This window comes from Gymnodraco acuticeps, unplaced genomic scaffold, assembly GCF_902827175.1.
Source record: "Gymnodraco acuticeps unplaced genomic scaffold, fGymAcu1.1, whole genome shotgun sequence".
Lineage (NCBI taxonomy): Eukaryota > Metazoa > Chordata > Actinopteri > Perciformes > Bathydraconidae > Gymnodraco > Gymnodraco acuticeps.
The window spans coordinates 1,605,140-1,629,042 of record NW_022992250.1 but is presented as its reverse complement, the minus strand read 5'-3'; the positions used below and the strand labels follow the sequence as shown (position 1 = coordinate 1,629,042).

Genomic DNA, 23,903 nt, shown 5'->3' with positions numbered 1-23,903 from the left:
GGGCTCATTCACTGGAGCTTCCACAAACAACAATCAACTTAATTATTACATTCAAATGATGTACATTATTCAAGTTTACATTCACTTTGGATAATAACACGGGAGAAATTAGCGGAAGCGCTCTCTTTTCCTCTCTCCCCCTCTCTCTCTCTCCTGACAGCCAGCGCCATATAGATAGTCTATATGTCTATATGGCGCTGCTGACAGCCTGTCAGTATCTCATGCAGCTCACTGATCCAGTAATGATGAGTGACCCGACAGTGAAGAATACATATATTTATAATAACTAGTTTAGCTTGTTCCAGAGGTAGATAAAATAGCTACGTGTGTTAGGTCTAACTCTTGTGTGTTTCGCTCCGCTCACCGGTCCGTCACAGCGGGCGGAGCTGCAGGATTTCTGCTTCACACACGTTGCATACCGCTATTTTACTGTCTTTTTCGGACACCTTAAAATAATGCCAGACCGGTGAAGCCATTTTGGCGAGCTTGTTTTGCCGCACACAGAGAAAAGTGTCATGTATTTTACGTCATGCGATCGGCTCTCGCGATCGGCATGTTTAGAGAGCACCGATCGATCGGTAGAGAGTGAGTATCGGCCGATCTCGATCGGTGACCGATCGATCGGAGCATCCCTAGTTAAAATCATAAATTATGTAGATTCTTCTTTTTATAAACTAACTATCCTTTTGTATAGCTCTATGCCCTATCATTCCCCACAACCCGAACAATAGTATGGTTACGTATAGATGGACATTTTACACATTTAAAAACATTACAATATATAAATATTACACTGTGTTACTGTCACATGCTGTCTGAGGCTGCATTCAAGTCCTGAGGTCAATGTGAGGTTGATGAAAAACATGAAGACTGCCGTGCCACATTTTGACAGTTTTTACTGCCCTTTGGTTCACTGTGAGATTACGGCTGGGACTTTAAAAAGTGACTCCTCATTCAGATCCAATAAACCGCTGCAGAGAAATATACTGCAGAGCAAATACAAGTTAATGTGGGAAACATGTTGACAAGCTCTCAGCCTGATAACACTGTCGCTGTGTGGGTGTGTGCGTGTGTGAGTGCAATTGTGTTAGTGTGTTTGTGAGTGAGTGAGTGAGTGATGTAAAAGCAAGCTCAATTTGGTTTTTCAGGACTTTAATTTCAGTCTATCATTTGATGCATAAAGCAAATTGTGTGTGTGTGTGTTTCTTCTGTGTGTGTTTCTTCTGTGCTTTTGACAGATCAAGAGTAAGCGTGTGGGAGTTGTTTTAAAAAGCTCCCTTGAAAGATAAGAGACCAGAGAGAACGGGTGCTACTGAGCAGGAGAGATACATAAAGTATGTAGAAAGCAGAGAGATAAGGTAGAGAAGAAAAAGCAAAAGAGAGAGTAAAGGATAAAAAAGGGAGGTCACAGAGAAGGTGGTTATATCTTTTTTGATTATGTCATGAAAGTTACAATCTTTACATGGTGTGTGTTTGTGTGTGTGTTTAAATTGCTTTTGACCTCTTGTAGAATAAGGATGAGTCACTTTTCTCCAGGAGCAAATGCAATCTACTAAAGTGTGTACATGAAAGATGTGTCTGTGTGTATATAAACACACCTAAGCCCTTCCTACATCAACTTGATAGCAAGGATTACACTCGTATACAAGGCTTTAATATAATGTACACACACACACACTCGGAGGCAGCAGAGATGTGTTTCCATCACCTCTTTGCCTCAAAATCCATCAGTGACACATTTTCACAGCTGTGACCTGCTCAGTGTGTAATTGGTTTGAGGAGGTTTGATCATTTTTCCAGAACTGAATCTGCTTAACAAATAAAAGTCCTTTGGAAATTCCTTATTAAATCCACTTTATCCACAAAATCTGCAACATTTGTTATACATACAACAGATGTAGTTACTTATCAGTGGCTACATCTAGGAGAGTAGAACACAAATAAATGTTGATGTTTAATCTGAATTTATTGTACACTATATTTGTGCATTTTTCCCAAGTTGCTTGTTTCGAATACTAGAACATCTGACTGAGAACTACTTGATACTGTAAATGTGTTATTTGCATGGAAGTTTGAAGACCTAAAATCATTAAAATCGTAAAAAACATGTAGGCTAGATTGTTCCAACATAAAGTTAAAACAACTCTTTGTTATTAGTGGTGTGTAAAAAAAAATATTTTGGCTTTATGGCAAATTACGAAGGATATTAAGATGAATTTGCCACGGCTGAAATAATGTGCTTGAGGCTGCTTTTCACATTAAACCAGCAAGGGTAACAGTCAGTGTTGGCAGAACATGAAAAAGCCTGAAGCATTCTTGTTCATGCAATGAACCTGGTTTGATGCTGGATGGGACCTTTGTTGCTTGTTGTTTCCCTCTCTGTGTTTCCTGTATCTATCGCTACTACCAAAGGAAAGCTAAATGACCCAAAAAAAGTACCAAAAAAACAAAACATAAAAAAGAATAAGCCTGCAAACAAAATGTTTGATAAGGTTCAACATAATATTCAATTAGAAATATGTTAACCTTGGAGTTTAGCTAATCTGCCACCTGGATCTAAATCTAAAAGAAAGCCACTTATCAGAGCACAAAAAGTGGTATAAAGTGTAGGTCATTTGCACGCTTTTATTTTTGGCTTAATATTTTGCTGCAGGCTGCTATCTGCTCCAGCAATGTTCCCATTTCCCCACAGGGATGATTCAATCAAATGTAATTCAATCATATGTAATCTAATCTGTGATTTATAATACCGCTATCTGCTATTGTGGAAGAACAGCCAGAAGACTCTTCTAACTCCCTCCTTCTCCCCGTCAAAGTCCACAGTGCCGCTCTGAATGCTGACTAGCGGATAAGACAAACAAGACCAAAAAAAAAGAAATGGGTTTGAGTACAGAATGAATTGTCTCTTATCCCAGTGCCTTAAACACCACCACACACAGCAAGATAAAATGATGGGAGCAGACAGTCAAGTGTTTTTCAGTTCTGTGAAACATATACAGGTCATAAATATTAATACCAGAGAGAGGGAGAGAGATGTGTTTTCTGCTGTCATGTTGTCAAGCAAGGGTGCGATAGCTTCTCTGGGAAAGAGTATACAATCAATTAGCTGCTATAAAGTGTCCTGAACTGGTTTATTGTCAATGCTCTTAACAAGTGGAAGAAAGAAAAAAACAAAGACTGACAGAGAGAGCCATGAGCTCTGCATTTTAACACCCACATTGCTAATCAGCAGACGAATAACCTATAGGCCACATTTTCCACATACACAAACTGACAAGGAAGCACATTAAAGAACACAAAGACATGGACACACACACTTTGTCTTTTCTATAACTATTACTGTGATTTTGGAAATAAATGTTCACGATCGCATATGATTGTAATTTCCAGATGTGGAGAAACTTTCTTTAGTCACAAACACACAGTATGCATGTTGTGTTACCTAGGTGAAAGTTCAAATGTAAGTTAAATAAAAAAGGAGCATGACAAAGAAAATTTGCAAAAATTAAATTAGCGGAAAAACTAAACTTGTCTTACTCCTTTATTTGTTGTCAGTAAATGTAAGAGTAAAGACAAAATGGATAGAGGAGTGGTCACACAAACAGTGCTGATATCCAAATAACCGGCGTGTCACACTTGGGATTATATCAACCACATTAAATCCATGTCACTCAAAACCTGGTTGTACCGCTCCAAAACAGTGTGACACTGACACCCCCACAGCAGGATGGCAACAAAATCCCGCCAAATCGGAATTCTCACAATCTGACATGAGCCTTTCTTGATTCCAAGCCAATCCCAATGTTAGCCGATGCTAGCTAAACTGAGAGACATAATCCAAAGAGCTGGTGAAACCCAGTGAGGAAAGAAGTGAGGTCATAGCAGGGAAGATGCTTACGATGAAAAGAGAGCGAGAGTAACGGAGCGTCCACACAGCAGCGTGCGTTGACGCTTGGAGGTGGGCGTATCTGAAGCTTGGGGATTTTATGCGAGCAACGCGACCAACAACCAATCACATGAATCTCCCGTCCCCGACATACAAAGCAATAACAATGTTAAAACGAAGTAAACTGGATATAAAATCCCCAAACAGACGAAAACCTACCAGTTTCATCCACTGTCTCTGCCACCTCCCTCCATGCCTCGCTCCTCCGGTTTGTATCCCGGTAGATCAACAGAGACTGATCATACAGCACCGGGTGATTCACTACCGCTATAATGAATTTTCCCTCCATTTTTTTGAATATGAGGAAATGACCTGCGTAATCTCTCCCAGCATACACGCGGTTTGATTGGCTAGGCTTGTACTGGCAAATTTGCATAAACGGGATCTCATTGGCTGACGCCTCAGTCGAGGCGTCAAAAGTTGAACATTGCTCAACTTTTGACGCCTGCTACGCCAGCAACGCTCCACGTCGCTTCCCAAAATGCAGTTCGGCTAAAAGTGAAGTCACCCCATTCAAAGTGAATGGGCAGAAGCGTTGGAAGCTTCAACGCACGCCACTGTGTGGACGGGCCGTAACGGAGAGTCCACACTACAGCTTAAAAAAAAGCTTGGAGCTGGGCGTGTCTGAAGTTTGGGGATTTTATTCAAGCACCGCGACCAACAACCAATCACATGTATCTCCCGCCCCCGACATAGAAAGCAAAAACCCCCGGGGATTTTATGCGAGCAATATATATATAAACTCCCCAAACAGGCGAAAACCTACCAGTTTCACCCACTGTCTCTGCCACCTCCCTCCATGCCTGGTTCCTCCGGTTTGTATCCGGGTAGGTGAAGAGGGTCTGGTCATACAAAACCGGGTGATTTGCTACGGCGATAATTAGTTTCTCCTCCATCTTTTTTTGAAATATAGAAATGAACGGCGGGATATCTCTCCCAGCTTAGACGCGGTTTGATTGGCTACGGCTTGAGCTGTCAGATTTTCCGAAACGGGATTTGATTGGCTGGCGCTGGCTACTCCGGCGTCTCCGGCGTCAGAAGTTGGACATTGTTGACGCCGGAGACGGACCGCTCTGCTACCCACAATTCAGTTCGGCGAAAAAAAGCGGCAACGTGACGTCACCCCATTCAAAGTGAATGGGCAGATTGAAGCTGTCGACGCTGCAGACGCTGTAGTGTGGACGGGCCGTAAGGGATGATTGAAACAGACAGAAGGGAGAGCACTTACTCCCACCTCTCTCCATGTATTCTCTCTCTTCAGTGTCTCCCAGAGACAGAAGCTAATGTGCTAACTTTCTGCCTGCGCTCCCCAGCAGCCGATACTGAGAGCAGCGTCACTGCAGAGCCTCCAGCTATCCTGCCGGCAGTTTATCTTTTTGCCAACGCAAGTGTTTTTTTCCCCCTTACATTTTTCCCCTTTCTGCTAAAATCAACATTCCTCAAGCAAATACAGCACCAATCTGCAATCTGGCCAATTTGAGGGGCTAAGTGTTATTACTGTATTTTTTGAATCAGTAAATAGTTAGCATTGGGAGAGAATATTCTAATTACCACACACAAACAAGGCCCTTGCCAAAATGTGTGGTAGCCCATACTGAACCTTACATTGTGTGGTACTAAGGGAAATGTCAGAAAATAGGTTTCTTTTCATGAATTAGTTACGTTACCAGTTTATTAGTTACAGTTAGATACAGCATTGTTTTTGTAATTACATCTGACCTCTTAATCACAGACAGATCTCAGACTTCTTAATCTTTTCAAATAGTTCTGGTATTTCTACATTCCCAGTAGCTTAGATTCAAGCAGAATGGATACCTTTGTACGATCGAAGAAAAATATTAACTGCTCCTGTATAACGCTGGCAGTTGGGAAAGGACACTTCACACAGCACTTGATTGATTTAGGCAAAACAAAAGCACATACACATAAATAGCAAATATTAACACTATTCTAATGCGATAAACTAAACTGACATTCAGTCATATTTTGCTATTATTATATTGTACATCCTTCATACTGCTGGGCTGTGTAAACTAATGTTTTTCATAGGTAACAGAGCAAAACTGTTAAAAAAGGGGGGAAAAACGCTGTGGTTTTTCTTAATCCTTTAATTTAGTGTATTTAATTGAATGTCAGTTCGTCATTAACCTTCTTTCCCTGTTAATTACAAAGAGACACCAGTGTAGACGCAGCCAGATGTGTGAAAGTCTGAATTGTTGCAGACACACACACAAACACACACACACACACACCTGGACTGCGGTTAAATGATTAGAAACTGGCAGTTAAATGCTGGATGTGTATGGCTGAAGTTTAGGGGTTGGTTAAGCAGTATAAAGACTCACAGTGCTATAAAAGACTTACAGATAAAGTGGGTTGGTATTAAAATTACATTCACATAAGTGTTGTTATACTATACATTCAAAAGTATTTTTTCTTAAAAATAAATTGTTGTAAATGGTCAAGATGGATGTACATATGAGGACATTTCTATATTTTGGTAATTATATATATTCCTGTGTTAATTAAGATGCTAGTTACTTGGTTTTATTCTTCAGTCAATTTGCATACAATGATATTTACACATCATTTCAAAGCTACCTTAGTGAAGATTTTGCAGAGTGAGAGCACTTTAATTAAGTAGTATTAATCAGAACAGTTACCAAAACTAAACTGGAGCTTTTAATGGCCGTGCAGGTTTAATATCCTGAATTCCCTCATTATATTAAATATTATAGACTAGCAGGTTTTCTGTGTTTGGTAAAGCACATTATCTCTTTCTTCCTTCTGTAAGGATTTTTAAAGAGAGTATGCAACAGCTGAAAGGAAAGTCATTTATAATAGCCTGCTTTGCCGAAACAGTCCAATAATTGGCTTGGATAGTGAAAGAAACCTCCATGCTCACGAGAGAAACAAAGTGTACGCCCAACGAAGAGATGAGGAACGATCTTCTAATAATCTGTAACTTTGATTCTTTTGATGCCTATGACTGTTGTGATATTATTCCTGTGATGTTTCAAATTTCACGGAAGCTGATCCAAATCTGAACCACACGGGGCTGCAGCTGATCGCTTTTTAGTGGTGCGAATATTAACACATTACTCATTATTGTTGTCTTCTTCTCACAAGCCCAGGGGAGCCCAGGATGTTTATAAACCAAGTTTTAAAATGGGAACAACATCAGTTGTGTTAACGTCTGTCATCCTTTTTTCCTCTGACGGTAAAACGAATTTCCTCTGGAGGGACAGTAAATGTGACCTTCGATGTTTTTCTGAATTTAATCGAAGTTGTCATGGGAAAACTCTCATTGCATGTTTCATGTTTATACTTCAATTTAACCATGAAAACCTGTAAGACACATTCCTAGACATCTGTTTTCTATTTATTCAAGGGTTATAAAATTCATAGCTGCGTTTACAACTAAATGTTTTTCTTTATATCCTGAAAACACTGGCTTATCTCAGAACAGCCCTATGGTAGCTTTATTACTAGAGACACTGTGGGAAACCCCTGTGGGCTCTGAAACTGAGACAAGGGGGGAGTTGGAATAACAGGTTGAAGCAATGAGGCTTTGGGCATGTATGCACACACACATGCCCAAACACACACTCTACACATATGTTCACATCAAGAGTGAGGGGCTACACACACACACACACCACACACACACACACACACACACACACACACACACACACACACACACACACACCACACACACACACACACACACACACACCAACACACACACACACACACACACACACACACACACACATCACACACACACACACACACACACACACACACACACACACACACACCACACACACACACACACACACACACACACACACACACACACACACCACACACACACACACACACATCACACACACACACACACACACACACACACACACACACACACACCACACACACACACACACACACACACACACACACACACACCACACACACACACACACACACACACACACACACACACACACACACACACACACACACACACACACACACACACACACACACACACACACACACACACTTCCTGCATTCCTTTCCTGTCTGACACACTTCCAGTAAACCCACCAGCACTTCAAAAAAAGCCCACCACCACCAGCCCTCCAGATGACAGCGCCTGCTAAAAATATGCACAGGCCTGTCACACACAGAGACACAAACACCCCCTTCTTATTTGGAAACGAAAAGAAAAACAGGCTACAGGTGCCCCTCTGCACGGCTTGGTATATTTCTGAAAACAAATAACTACTTGTTTGCTTATAAAGCACTAAGTACCAGGTTAAAATGATTAAGAAACAGTCATCGATTTAAGAAACGTTACCATGGTTTGATTCAATATGCATTTTAATCTGCACTAAAAGTTATTTAAAGGTTGACTGAAGCCAAATGATGGTAATATGCATACATTTGCATATGATGTTAAAAGATCACGTATATTTCCAGCTTCTAAACAGTGATCATTTCCTGCTCTGCTTTGTCTTATGTTATTGTAAACTTAATATATTTGTGTTTTTAAACTTTGGTCAGACAAAACCAGTGGCGTCGCCCGGACAATTCTCCCTCAATAATATAATACATTAACCGTGCTTTACCTGAACCTCATCATGACACTAGAGAGGACGGCAGGATTGTAATTTCCCATGTTCAGTGAATGCAACAGAGGCAAGACACCAGACCAATCAGAGAGTTGCATTCATAATTTGAAAAATGTAGTACTTTGGGTCTCTGTGTTTCATTCAAGCTCGGCTCTGTGTGTGTGTGGCAATAGCGCATTTAGTGTGATTGAGCGAGAGAGAGAGAGAGAGAGAGAGAGAGAGAGAGAGAGAGAGAGAGAGAGAGAGAGAGAGAGAGAGAGAGAGAGAGAGAGAGAGAGAGAGAGAGAGAGAGAGAGAGAGAGAGAGAGCGAGCACCGGTGCCAGCAGGGACCGTGTTGTTAGCATCTGGCTAGCTAGCTGCACTAACGGACATAAGGCGCTGTTTCCACAACAAGCTGGAGGAGAGTCCTCTTGGAGAATCAGGTGAGCTAAAGGACTCTCTGAGTGTTTAGATAGTACTTTAGTCTAAGTTATCTCAGTGGGTCTCAAACGGTTTGGTCACGAATTATGTAAAAGGTTATTTCCGAGGCACACCTTCATATGATCATTATAATTATATTAAAAAAACAAGAGGATACATGAAAAACAGTTATGAAATACTATATGACAGAAAAACAAGAATACAGTTTAAAAGGGGAGTGATTAGTAAAATATCCATAAAGAAAAAGAACATCTATTTACAGTTCTGTTTCATATGAGTGTTGAGAGATGTATCCATAGATCTCTTAACACTAGAACCGCCAACGGGTCAATTTTACCCGCAGCTGTTTTTTGATTGTATGTAACTTTTTTTCAATAAAATATTAAAGTCTCCCAGTCTGTGACTTTTCCTGAATGTGTGTTATGTAGCACCCTCTGTTGTTAAAAATGGTCAATATGAAGTCAGATTGAAAAAATTGCCAAAAAAATTGCCATTTATACCTATATCCGCCAGCGGGTAATATTTACCTCATAGAAAATGCAGAGTAAACATGACGTGTTGCTATAGCAATGCCTTTTGTCTACTGTGGTTCCTTATAGATAGAGAGATAGATAGAGAGATAGATTGAGATAGATAGAGAGATAGATTGAGAATAGATCGCTAGCTTGCCTAGATTAGATATCGCTCGCTTAGCTCGACTCGCTTGAGCTCGCTCTCTTGCGCTATCGCTCGCTCGCCTCGCTCGCTCGATCGCTCGCTCGCTCGCTCGCTAGCTAGCTCGCTCGCTCGATCCTGCTCGCTCGCTCGCTCGCTCGCTCGCGCGCGAGAGAGAGAGAGAGAGAGAGATAGTTATAGATAGATAGAGAGATAGAGAGAGAGATAGAGAGATTTGTACCTAAGCAAAACACAAGTCTAACACCAAGCATTTAAATCAGCACTGGTAGCAATATTTTATACTTCATGCTATCTGCACAAACTATGTCATATGAAAAGCTGAGAGTCCACAGATTATATTGGTATATATTTCATCCCTGTGCGATCAAAACTCACTGTACTGTATGATAAATAAAAGAAAATTGTACCTTGAAAATCAATAGCGGGTAAATTTGACCTGTTGGCGGTGTTAGGTATACAGCGACCTCTGGCGGTTCTAGTGTTAATGATGCTCTCAAAGTGCACCAGATTGATGCTTTTAACTTCAATATTTAAAAAAAAATCTTCCCGGGGGAGCATGCAGGACCCCCCTTGAGGATGTTAGGTCCACCCCCCACTTATAAAATAGCACTTTACACCTATATGCCGTGAGCTGATTATCGAGCCTACATTGTAACAGTCGCGGTTGTACTGTGTATGTGCGTGTGGGGAGTGTTGCAGTAGAAAATTCCACTGTAGCGCCCGGTACCTTAAATGGGAAACCCTACATGTTTGGGCACCCTCTATGAAACGTCAAGCTACCCCACAGCACCCCCAAAAGAAAATCTCTGGCGCCGCCACTGTGGGCTAAGCCCATAATGTTTCCAGGTCCAGGAAACGCCCTTGGACAAAACCATCAATTTGTAGAACTGATCTTGAGTCATCATTTATCACCAAGTTCGGATATTTTAATCAAAATGTTTAATCGTTTCAAGAAATTGTGCCACAGATGATAATAGGGGGTAAAAGTCAATCATTATAATCATCCAATGACTTTTCTTAGTAAACAGTAACTACAAACACATAATAAGGTTTGCATCTGCAGTAGAAAATGCATAAACTCAATGTGTTCTTGGTTGATGTTGGAGTCTTTAAATCCTCCTTGCCTACTGGGCCATTTGAGGAACTTTGTTTCAATTACTTTCTTTGCATAAGAAGGGCACACTGCTTCCCAGTCTGGCCCTCAGAGGTACATTCCCCCTTGCATTACTTCTGTGCCTGAAAGCTTGGAATAAACCCACATTCACAGAACACAGTTGATAGGCAACACAAGGGATAGGATAGAGGAATAGGGTTACCACTGTTATTTAATAACGCAATGGCAAGGCTCTGTTGTGTGTCCATATCTTTCTTTCCTTCTCTTTGCCAGTCCCAGCAGATCGACAGACGTTGTACCGCTCCACTCAACCGCCTCATCTAAACTACCTGTTTGTTTACTTAGTCCCTCAGTTCCTTCCCCATCAACATCCTTCCTCCCCTGTGTCTCTATCCCTTCCTTTTGCCTGTACTTTCTGTCCCTTGTGCATCTCCACATTACTTCCTCTTTCTCCGTTTAATGTCCCTCTCTTTTTTGTTTATCTGTCTTGCAGTAAAATAAGAGAGATAGAGAGTATGCCATTCAAAAGGTCATCTTAACACTGGTTACTGTTTAGATATGGGCAAAACATGAGAGCATGCAGGGAGTTCATATAAATGCAGGTTTCAGGGGTTTTCCCTGCTTTATAAAAGCTATTTTAAGGGGATATGATGACATCCTATGCTAATTTGTATACTAGTGAAACCATTTATATGAACATTTGTATGGAAGTTTGGCCAAAGTCAACCAAGACTTATATTAATTTAAATTCAGATGAAGACAAACATATTTAATGAAGATTACAATACATTTGATAATGCATCAAGCACAGAACCACTCCCACGCTTTCCTAATAACACTTGTTTAAATATTTACAATATGGATTACATTTGGAGTGGTTGGTTTTTTACATTTTAAAAATGTTTCTTACCACTCTAAACAAGTATAGCTATAATTTTGGGTTGATCATTTGAGACTATGTTGAAGTCAGAGAAGTATCAAGCTGTATCATGCAACAGGCTTGCTTCTTCTATCACATATGTTCCTTTTTAGCTAACAAGAGTGAGACATTTGTTTTTCCCAAACCAAAATTCAAAAGACATATGCTGCAGATTATTCTGCTTACAATGTTACCAAGCTCTGGTACAGGCGCCTTCTGCTCTTCTTTTTGCTGCATGTGCCAAATCAAATACTAGCTGCTTATTTGCTAATGGACTGTAATATTTAGGTTTGACACTTTTGGACACAAACCTTGCTTTCCTGTATAGTATATGTTCACTGTCAATAAAATCAGATTGTTCCCTTTCTTTCTAGAACTCTTTGTCACTTAGATGAATGGCAAGGGAGTCAAATCATAAGATGCACTATTGTCTCATTGCTCAAAAAGTGAAAATATCTTCTATTAAACTCCTTGTATCCATCTGTCGGGTTATCTATTTTGTTTCTATCTCTTCATCCATCCGAATTGTATGTGAGGCCTGGGCCTTGGGGCTTCTCTTTGAGACAAAGCCGCAGTAAACAATGTTTACTCTCCTGGAGGCGGTTGGGTTAAGTGGCCAGCCAGGGTGCGAAGGCTCCTTTATGTGACCGTTAAAGTCAATGGCCTCATCTTGGCAAACAGCATGATGACGCTGGTGGAGTGACGGAGAGAAAAGCAGGTAGGACAGGCAATAATCTGAGAAAATTGGCCCGATAACACGAGGGCTCATGCACAACAAAAGAAGAAGCCAAATAACAAGAAGCAGAAAAACAAGAAGAAGAAGAGCACATTATGTGGTACAGCCTGGTTTAGTCAATTGAGATTGCAAACACATACAAGAGATCAGAGAAAGAGAGAGGGGGAACTCCACTATGTATCTACTATCTTCTCATGTGTCTCACTCTCTCCCTTTTTTTCCCACACACACACACACCAGTGAAGTGAGGCTGGCAGATGGTGGATTGGTAAAAGGCGGACGGCATGCTCCAGATGTTGCTGAACCCACAGTGCAGAAGACAAAGTGCTTTGATCTGCCTTACCACAGAGGAACTACTGTAGGAGAAGAGATGATGCTAAGTGCTAAGAAAGAGAGGGAAATGGAGTAAATAAGTGCGTTTGAGTCTGAATAAGAGAGAGAGTGTAGCAGAGCAAGAGAAGAAGTGGATGATATTCCCATGTTAGATGTATGAGTGTTTACGAGAAAATACCACAGGGGTAACTCACATGTATCACACACACATACCAACTAAACACGCATAGATAAACTATGAATCCGCAAATGCAGGCACCTTAACCCACACAATCCAGACTCCCACACATGGCTCTTGGGGTTAACTCACATGACACATGAAATCCATGTGGGGAACAAAGACACATGCATATACGCATACAGTAAATACACATAAAACCAAACCACATTGAGCCCAGGGAGTAGCCTGCAGTAAACACTACCAGCCACACACGCCACACATGATGGGTTGTGATCCAAGGAATTTGACCCAAAAACACAGTAAAACACACACATAACTATTTTTCATACAATGCCATTTGAGAAAGGCTGCATTTATCAATCAACTCTGGAGTTCTCTTCTTCAAACTCTACCCCTGTACACAACACATTTTTGGTCAAGCCTCCAAATTACTTTTTTGTCGATGCAACTAATAACAGCAGCACTCTGGTTAAATAAAGGTTATAACTCAATTGAATCTCTGGGTGGGGAATATGGGCACATGCCAACACATTTGGATTTTGGCAGGCTGCTTTGCCAAATCCAACACACACAATTTAGCAAATCAAAATTTTTTGTTGGAGGTGACATTTTTACAATTTCCCAGGTTCCAGTCCCCAAGCTGAAACCAGTCTTTGCCCGCAGGCCTCCAGAGGTGAATGGGTTTAGCTGAATCCTGACTCACTTGCTGGAACCAGAAAACGGCTCAGTTCTGGCCAACACACAGTCACTGCGGTCGTAGAGTCAGCCTGCCAGTTCTGACTTCTCTGAAAATGTTACTGAGGTCAGCCAGCTAGTCAGTAAGCCAGCCAGTCAGTCAATAAAGTCAGGCAGCTGGCCCAAATATTTGGACAAAGATGGACCACTCCAGCAGTCATTCTCATTCTTGGATAATGGCCATTAGTTCAATAAGTTCCCTCAGACTGCCAATGTCAGTCAGCAAACAAGGGAGCTTGTCTTTTATGTGATTAATAAAGCTCCCCGGGACCCAGCCACATACTGTGGTGATGAGAGGGTAGGGAATTTATTTAATATCTTCATTCAACCACTCATTGACCTTCCAGTCATCCATTCATTCAGTCAAGGAAATGGCTGTTCTGCCAGGCAGTCGACAAGCAAGTCACCCAGGCAAGTGGTCACTGCGGTCGGTTGACCTGTCAGGCAATGAGACTGAAATGTGGTAAGTGAGAGACCCACTGAACTAGTCAAGAGCTGAAGAAGCACAAAAAGATTAATGGCAAAGACTAGACAGGGAGCATACCTCAACAATGTTTTTCATTAAGTCAAGAAACAAATAAATCCACCAGGGAAGCAACAAGTCAGCCAAGTGGCAAAGCAGTTCCATTAATTAAAAGAGACAACTGCAAGAGAAGAGTTGTCAGATTGTCAGCCAATTGGCAGCCATTTATCCAACCAGTCAATATACCGGTCAGCCAGCAAACTGGTCAGATACACTGCCAGTCAATGACTCAATCAACCATGCATGGTTCAGTTGTCTCCATTAACTGTGGGTGAACTATGTACCCAGTGACTCAATGAACTCACACAGACATGAGCATGTATTATTATGTTGATTTATTTGCCACTATGGTTCCCCTCAAGCCTCTACGGGAAGTGTATCAAGCCCCTTACCAAGGAAGGAGATCATAAGCAATTTCTCACTATAACATGTTATTATTTTTGTCATGTAGGAAACTACCAGATTCAAGCACAAGAGTCCAATTTGGCCCCTTAGCCCATACTTTAAGAAATAAAGTTCTCATATTCACTCGCACATGCAGCCAAAAGCAACTTTCGGTTAAATCACTCTGTGGTCAAAACATACTTGATGAACCTTCCTAGCAATGTAGTGATGAGTTAATGGGTACATTTGTTTCTGTAATAGACTGTCCATCAACAGGTCAGTAAGTCATGAGATATGGATTAATCCATCTCTGTTTAGAAAACCTTAGATTTATACCCTGCTGCTAGTCACATAATCAAGAAGTCTAGTTGGTACTTATAAAGTCATCAATTCAGTAAGTATCCCATCACTCAGTCCGCTATTTAGTAAGTAATCATGGAAAGCAGTCTGAAACTCAACCAGATTGTATTCCCCCCCCCCCTCACAAATAGCATTACCAAATAGAGATCTTGCTTAAGAATACCCCTGTCTGTAGCTAGTGGGGCAAACTAAACAATTTTATTACATGGCTTAGTTGAATACTCGATTCTGATTGGTCAATTCAGAACACGTGACACGTTGTTAATACCGAACAGACAGACCGCTGTCAAGGACTTATTGACCGTTGTTAAGGACGCTCATATCTTCAGAAAGAAGTCCGGTCGATTTAACTGTATACCGTTGGGCCGAAAAGCAAACTGCATGCAGTTTGCTTTTCGAACTGGGACATGAAAAACAGCGCAGAAGTAACGGGGCAAAAACCCTCCTTTTTACGCAGCGGTCCAGACATAGACATCAAACGGCGACACATATTCAGTTGCCAGTTACTTTGTCATTAGGGCAGGGATATCTACTTGGTCACCTTCACCTTGGTCACCTTCATGCCGATCTAGATCCCTCCGCTTCGCGTCGGGCTCCTGATCAGCCTGTCGGTGTTCTTTTCCCCATAATGACCGCGTCGCTGCACATTATCCCTTACATAACCTTTGTTTGAGATTTTAGACATGCATTTGTTTCAAATCACTAACTCTTCCTTCAGGCAGGCAGTAAATCATTATATATTATACAGAAAAGTATTTAATTCATCAATTCCATCTGTCCCTTCACATATCTCCGGAGTTGAATGTCTTCCAGATAAAGTAAAACATCCCAGAGCAACAGATTGAACACAAACCAGCGCCTTAGTCCTTTACAACATTCAATAAGAGCTCCAATACAAAAGACAACAAACATCAGCAGTGTGTGTGGAACTCATTAGTTGTAAGTGCACTCTCTGACCCTGTACATGATGAGGCTGCTCTTAGTCATCTTATCATCTGATAAAGAGCTATTTTGGAAAGAACACATTCATCTTACGGGAATTTCCAGATGTTGTTGTGAAAGTACTGATAAATACAAGCTGACAAACGTAGACGAAATGCGAGTACTTCAAATACATGCACATAAAAGTGACACACACACACACGCACACAGTGACTTATTAATGGACAGGGCTGCAGCTGGGCAAGGCAATTCAAATCCCTCAAGGGTCTAACCATCACTCTTTTACCCGCTGCTTTCCTATAGTGTTTTTACTTTGTCCTTTATGCACTTGCATCAGTGCTCCTGTCACAACCTTCAGTTGGTTGGTTTCAGATAAATTGAGGAGAAATAAATGTCATTATTTATTGAATGTCTTCTTGACTCCAGAATAAAGTTACAGAAGTTACATATTTCTTAAAAGAACAAAGGAAAATGTGCAATACAGAGAAGGAATATACCTTTTTACGTGTCTTTTAAACAGTCTTGCGCACATAGATTGTGAAATTGAGTTGAATTGAATGTTGAAATGCAGTGTAAAGCAGACTTTGAGACTTGAGAGTACACATTATTAAATACAACAAGAGCCTTGGCAGAACAAAATAAACTACAGTATGGCTGAATGTCAAGGTACTTTCTTAGCTTAAATATAGCTACAGCTTTACATCATGTGACATTTAGACTGCCCTCTATCTTCACTATCCATCTATTTGTCCTTCTCTCCATCTATCTTTCTGCCCTCAGGCTCTCTTCAATCCAGTGTGTGTGTTTGAACAGACAGTCACCGAGTCATTAGCAGCCGATTAGCCTTCTGACCCACTGCTACACTGTTTGTGTGTGTGTTTGAGTGTGTGCACGCATGTTCAAACGGATGCTTTTCAATATATATGAAGAGAAATAGCCTGTATACTGAATGACAACCCATGGCTTTACTTGCTGTAAGATGTTGTACAGGTATTCAATCTATTCAAATGATGTTTGCCGGTACTTCCTTTCTGTACCCGCATCTGAAAGGAAACCGTGCCATATGTTCTTCCCCACTCTCTAAAGGCCAATCCCAGTTCAATCAGGTGTACTGGGGAAAGACCAAGGTGATTCAGTCTGAATCACCTACAATATTAGACCTAGAAAAAATCTCTACAAATTACCAAATGTTTTTTCAACAGTACAACGTTTCAACTGACACTGTTGTGATGTTATGATGTGTTCAGGAAGCTGTCAGACTTTCATAAAACATGCAGGCTAATGGTATAAAATTGCCTGTTTGGGGGAGTTTCTATATTTTGCTTGCTTTTCTTGAAAAACGTAACATGTCTGCTGGCGATATCTTCAAAAATATCTTGCCAAATTGTTGAGATATAAACCAGACTGTAACGGAGGTGATCTCTGGGGCTCGGATTGTGTAGCTTCGTTGGTGGCGAAGTGTATGTAGTTTGTGCATCTGTCTGTGTTTTAGTTTGTCTGTCTCTGTTTGCTGGTTTTGTTTTGAAAAGTGTTCCCCTTTCCCCATGTCTGTTACTGTTGATTGTGTGCACCTGGTGCCCTTTGTTGTCTCCTCCCCCCCTCACCTGTGTCCTGTTGGGTTGATTGGTCTGTGTGCAATTAGGCTCTGGGGTTTTTCTGTGTGGAGGGTGTGTGTGAGATCCTTGTGGCTGGTGACTGTGCGCACGGGAACAGCAAGATTGAGGCTGTGTCCTGTGCTCGAATTTAATAAATGCCCACACCGGGTTATATTTTTGGACGTTCTACCTCTGCCTCCTTGCTTGGTCGGGCCGCTCAATTGTCAGCTTCGCACAGACCCTGTGTTTGACTTAATACCGGTTTCTTGACCGATTATTGAGAGAATGACAACCAAGCCAAACCCAAGCCTTTTGCTTAATCAAGAGGAATTAAACAGAAAGCGATCCTTCCGATTCTCAAAGGCCTTTTTAAGCGACACTATCTGCTTCCTCTCAGCGTTCATACCTTAAATCCCCTGTGGGCAGCTTGTTAACCAATCCAACTTTTGCATATGATTACACCTGACCGAAACCTGACGACCTGATATTCCACCACTGGGTAGCAAATGGTGTAAATTGTTCTCCTGCAATCTCAACTGAGATTAAGCTTAAAATGTCATGAATTCCATGGATTCTTGAAGTTTGTCAACCACCTATGGCAATATCTTTGAATACAACAAGACTCTGTGAAACATTTCATGCCTGCCGAGCATTGGAAATTACAATTTCACAAATTAAAATCAGCATAATCAATCCTCTTATGAACCACTTTTGTAAGTTGTCTCCTTCCATGTGATGTTCTCCCTCCCGGCGGCGCAGCTTTGCACGCCGTTCAGAAGACCAACGTGTTCAGCCAAACCACAAACGACGGGTTCACATTCACTCACTCGGCCACCAGTGCAAGAGGGAAAAGTGAAGCAATAAATAAAATAACCTATATCTCATTTTTTTTCATTTTGTGCAGATCTTCTTATGTGTATGTGTGATTATTTCCCTCTCCGGCTCTGTGTTGTCATTGGGGACCGAGGCTGTCGAGTCTGCCAAAGACCCATTCTCTGTCTGCACATAGCCAGTGTTATGCAACTGCTAATTACTTCCACTCAGCCCGAGAAAATGATGGAGAGAGAGAGAGAGAAAGGAACAAGAAGGGGAGTGAGTAATTAAATAACAGGGACGGCCAAAGAAGGGGACAGGCAAAAGGAAAGTCAGAAGGGCAGCAAGTGGAGAAAGAGAGAAACATGAGAGGAAAAAGAGACAGAGGAGTATGGGGTAAAGTAGGTGAAAGAAAGTGGATAAGCAACGGGAGACAGAGAGAGGAGGAGAGTGTGTCTCTCTTGCAGTGTTTTGATAAGAGGCAAAAAAAACAACATCAAATCATAATGACCTCTTCACCATCCGCCTTACAGTTTACCGAAAATCATACCGCAGCAGCCAAATTGGTCCAAAGAAAGAGAGAGAAATGTTAAAGAGGAATGTTGTCAAAACCAGACAGGGCCTGCAGCCCTTTTCCTCTCCAACAATTTTTGGAGATGATGTCATTATTCATAAAAAAAGAAAAAGTAGAAAAAAGACAAATGTGTCTACGCCTCTGGCTCAACTAGAGCAAAAGTAAGAGGAAAAGGTGGGAGTTTAAGGAAGGGAGGCAGGGAAAGAAAGAAATGTAGAGCGGAAGACATAGACAAGAGAGGAACAATAAAGGAAACAGGATAGGAGGGTTGAAGGAGTACAAAAATAGGTAAAACTCCTAATTTTACCCGAATTTGTTGGTTTACAAAATATGTCAGTATAAGCAACATTTAGAAAATGAAATCAGCATCATTACTTATTATTATAACTTGATACAAAACATTGATTGCCAGGGTTTTAGAGGTGCTAGTTAGCCGATGTAGTTACGATTTAACAGATCAAGGCTATCTCTTTCCACTGTTGTCTTTGTGCTAAGTTATGCTAAGAGGCTAACAGGGCTGCTTATATTAACACATGTGAGAGCTGTTTCAACATCCTCACAAAAGCTTTGCACCAATGAGAGCCCTTGGTTTTTTTAAATGGATAGAGTGAGCCCAACCCTGTCCAAGTCCAACCTTGTGGCACCGCCATGGCCACTGCACACTGCTCTGATTTTATGCCATCACACTGCACTGAAAGTCTTGCCTCACTTCTTCTGTCCCGCCATACCATGTGTAGTTTTGTACCGGATATCTGAACATCCTGTTATAACACAATGGATCAAAACTACTGTGCAATATTATATCCATGGAGCCCTAGGCCTTGAGAGACAGCAGTTCTGAGCAGAATGCTTTGGACTTGTAACGTAACTTTTATGTTTTGTTCCTCTGCAAAACATTCTTACTGTCATGCTTAGCAGCAGCTGTTTTTGTTACCATGCTCTCCAATGCAATTCATTTGAAATGTGACCTTTTTATGGCAGTTTTGTGATATTTTCATTAAATCTTCATCCATGTTAAGCATTGGAATAAGGTTTCCTATGAATAATCCCCAACCACAGGAGATTGTACGGGTACAACCAAGGAAGTCTCAAACATTGCTGGTGATTTTAGCCCAAACATACCAAAAGGAGAGAGTGAGTGGAAGGAGAAGCATGGCTTTCAGATGACACACAACAGGAAAAAGAGGAACAAATCGTTGTCAGAGACATTGACAGAGACCATCAGCTCAGTCACACTTAGACTCACCCCTCTTGTCCTCTATCTCGCCATCTATCCATCATCACTCCATTTCAGCATCACTGTAAATCACTTCATCACCCTATCGCATGTAAGATAATATATTAGCCCCCATTCATCCATCTATCCTTATCTATCTCTGCCATTGCTCTTTCTCTCCCTATCTGCTCATCTATCTCCCTGCCTTCAGGCTCTCTTCAATTTGTTAGCTCCATAATGTGTGTGTGTGTGTGTGTGTGTGTGTGTGTGTGTGTGTGTGTGTGTGTGTGTGTGTGTGTGTGTGTGTGTGTGTGTGTGTGTGTGTGTGTGTGTGTGTGTGTGTGTGTCACACATGTGTATCTGCTGAGATATTAACCTATTAGACAATGTAAACAGAAAGGGAGACACATTTATCAGAGATGATACAGAGTTCTATTACTTTTTTCTTCTGCCATCATTAAGACTGGAAGAAAGCCATTGTCTGTTGTGTCTTTGTAGACTGTACTTTATTTGTTAAAAACTGTGAACTTTTTGTTTGAGAGCCATCAAAAGTGTCTGGTTGGTGATTGTTTCATGCACAAGTTACTAACCATCACATTAAATAACGCTTCGTAATAAAACATTTATCAAATCTTATGCTGCCAAATGAAGTTGCTTGGGTAATGAAGAAACTAAGGGACCTGAAATTCAACTTTGACTAATTAGCTAATTTTAAATTGTATTTCACATATTTAATATATGTATAACTTGCTGCAACACAGTGACTCTGATTCTTGGATTGATTTGGAAAAGGGACAAAAAGCACAAATTGGCTCTAAAAGCATGAACAAGTGGAGGAAAGGCTTTGAACTCCAGTCAAGAGTATGAACTAGAAGAATATGATTTTAACTCTGACACATTAAAAGAGATTTACTAGAGTATTACTCAGCCATTTCATTTCCAACGTATTCAGCAGGTGTTCGGCTGTTTCACATGCAGCCAAATGTCACTTGCTATGAAATCTTTGTTTAAGAAATAAAACATGTGTTTACTTAGGTCTTTTTTGTTGAGAATGAATCTACCTACACATCTGCTTTTCCTAAATCAGGGTTAAAATAAATTAAATTGCAGTTGTCTCTTTTAAATTAAAATTAAAATAATTACTGGATACAGAACATTTTACCAGATCTCACATGACTTGATGATTTGTCTCCCATAGAGAATACGTGTGTTTGTGTATGTGTGTGGCCTCTCAGTATGACATGTCTGTTTAACAGGCATTACTAGGCAGTCTGAGCATTTTCATTAGTTCCTAGAACGCCAAACAAACCACATGGGTATGTGAAGCAGCTGCAGTACTAGAGAGCTACAACAAGCTGGCCGGGCAAGAGAGAGAGAGCGTGCCCAGACTAATCTACAGTGTGAGGGAATATAAGTGGGTCGAAGTGCATGTCTGCACACATCTGCCCACCAGCTTGCTTATGTGTGTGTGTGTGTGTGTGTGTGTGTGTGTGTGTGTGTGTGTGTGTGTGTGTGTGTGTGTGTGTGTGTGTGTGTGTTTCATTCCCTGCAGTTGCATCAAAACCTGCTCACTACAGTGTGTGTTTGTGTACAAATAAGAGAGTCAAAAGCAGAAGATCTCAGTTTGAGTCCCTGTTGACTTTTGTGTGAAGTTGTGTTTATGTCCATGTAGTCCATAAACAAATATGCTGTATAATGCAAATAAGTGTAATTATAAGCTGTTCCTTTTGTAAAGAGTTCCCACAAGTTGTTACAATTCAATGGCACACTTTGTGAAATTATTAAAAAATTGTTGATGGGGATACAACAGCTGTATTTCTTGAAAAAAATACAAAACCATTCCTTGTGTTATCTCAGCACACTCATTTAGTCACAATCTTTAAGATCACTTGAGCAAATTAAATTTGCATGGTTGTATCAACTAGAATCTCAAATTTCATAAGTTCCCATAAGTTCATTGACAATTTGGAAATGTTCCAAAACAACTATTAGTCATGGCAAACAACAAGTTCAAATCTCATAACCCTTCAGGAGGAACTCTGTAACCGTGGGAACCCTGCCAGTGTGTTCACATGTTGACATCATGTCTCTGCAGCCAGAGGTTGAGCTAATAGTGAACCACTAATAAAAACAATCACAACCTTTTGTCCTCATTTACTTCATGGTTGTTTGTGTGTCCTACCTGACAACAGGCTCTGGGATGGCCTCCAGGCTGGCAGGGACCTGCACCCCCTTCTCCCACTCCTGTCTCCACGGGTCCGAGAGCACATAGAAATCACCCGGGCCGAGCTGGGCCGAGTCCGGCACCTTCATGGCCGTGATGAAGTCGGTACGAAATACCTGCATACAGAAAAAAACATGAGAGGAGAGGGGAAGATAGAAAAGTTTGGTTAAATGGTCAAAAAGAGTGAAGATGTCCTGTATACAGTAACACGCCTGCTTGGGTTTTCAGAGAATAGCTGCAAAGATTAATTCTTTGAAAATAGTGTTGTCAAATATGTAATTAATCCACAACTATATGAAAATTGATGAATCAGTTTGCCTAATCTTTTAAGAAGTCAACATTTTCTGAATCTTTAAAAGGTCCCATGACATGGCCATTTCTACTGATCATAATTCCATTGTTGAGGTCTACTATAGATTTACATTGTTCAATGTTCCAAACTCACATTGGTTTCTCATACAGCATCTCTGTATAGTAGGCTATGTGTATTCACTCTCTGTCCTAAACGGATTGTTGGAGCGCCTGCCCCACCCCCCCTCCCTATGAGCCCACTGTGCTCTGATGTGTGTTTATGTGTTACAATGGCGTTTGTTAGCAACCAGAAAATGACACCAGCAATGACAAACAGATGTGAGTGCTGCGTGGGGTCTGGGTGCCGTGTTGGCGGGACATTGCGGGGCTCACTGCTGCGAGGAGCGGACAGTGTGAGCTGGATTACTGGTGTTGTTTCCTGGCTGCTGCGTGGGGTCTGCGAGACAGCGAGACACAGCGAGACCCAGCCAGAACCCAGCCCAAGCACACACACACACCCGCAGCCTGGCTGTGAGTCTGTGAGTGTGCACACACACACACCCGCAGCCTCCCCGCGTCAAGCCGTCTCAGGCTGAGAAATCCGCGGAGCGGCAGCTGAGAAAAGATTGAGTGTGTGTGTGTGAGGAAGTCTGCGGATTGGTCCAAACAATACGGCTCCGTGCACGTAACTATACCCAATACGTCACTGTACCCAGGAAGAAAAAGAGAAATCTCCAACGAGGCGTTCTGGGGCAGCATAGACAGGTCTTTTCTGTGTTAGAGTTTTACTCGCTATCGGGTGTACTTTGAGGGTTTGTGACTCTGCAGACTGATTACATGCAGAAAAAGCTACATAACACACAAGGAGACGAGTAATAACCGGAAAAGCATGACATGGGACCTTAAAAATATTAATATTTTCTGGTTTCTTTAATTCACTTCAACAGTAAACTCAATATATTAGTTGTGGACAAAACAAGATTGTTAAACTGAGAACATATTGACCAATCACCACCAGCCACTTTATAAGAGGTTACTGACAAAAAACAAACTTGATCCTGCATTATTCCATAGTTCATGTTAAACATGAATCCACTATAACCTCAGAATGATGCATTTTTGTATTCTGCCTGAATTGCTGCTTGACACTAAGCGTCGGTGTAACATTGGAGGTGACGAATAAATGGAACAGATGTGGAAAAGCTCTGAGTAGCATTCATCTGGCAAAGCCTTAATCCCCTCATTGTGCGGTGTTGACTAGATCCATATCTACGACTTGCT

General features: G+C 41.3%; 1 protein-coding gene across 2 annotated transcripts in view; it reads right to left on the bottom strand.

Moving 5' to 3' along the window:
- The window catches only part of jade2 (jade family PHD finger 2), a 218,792-nt gene that overhangs the window by 124,697 nt on the left and 70,192 nt on the right, over positions 1-23,903 (bottom strand). For both annotated transcript variants that reach the window (XM_034206657.1, XM_034206658.1), the window contains exon 4: positions 22,290-22,447. In XM_034206657.1, the coding sequence (XP_034062548.1) occupies positions 22,290-22,447 (158 nt within the window). The remainder of the gene's footprint in view (positions 1-22,289; positions 22,448-23,903) is intronic.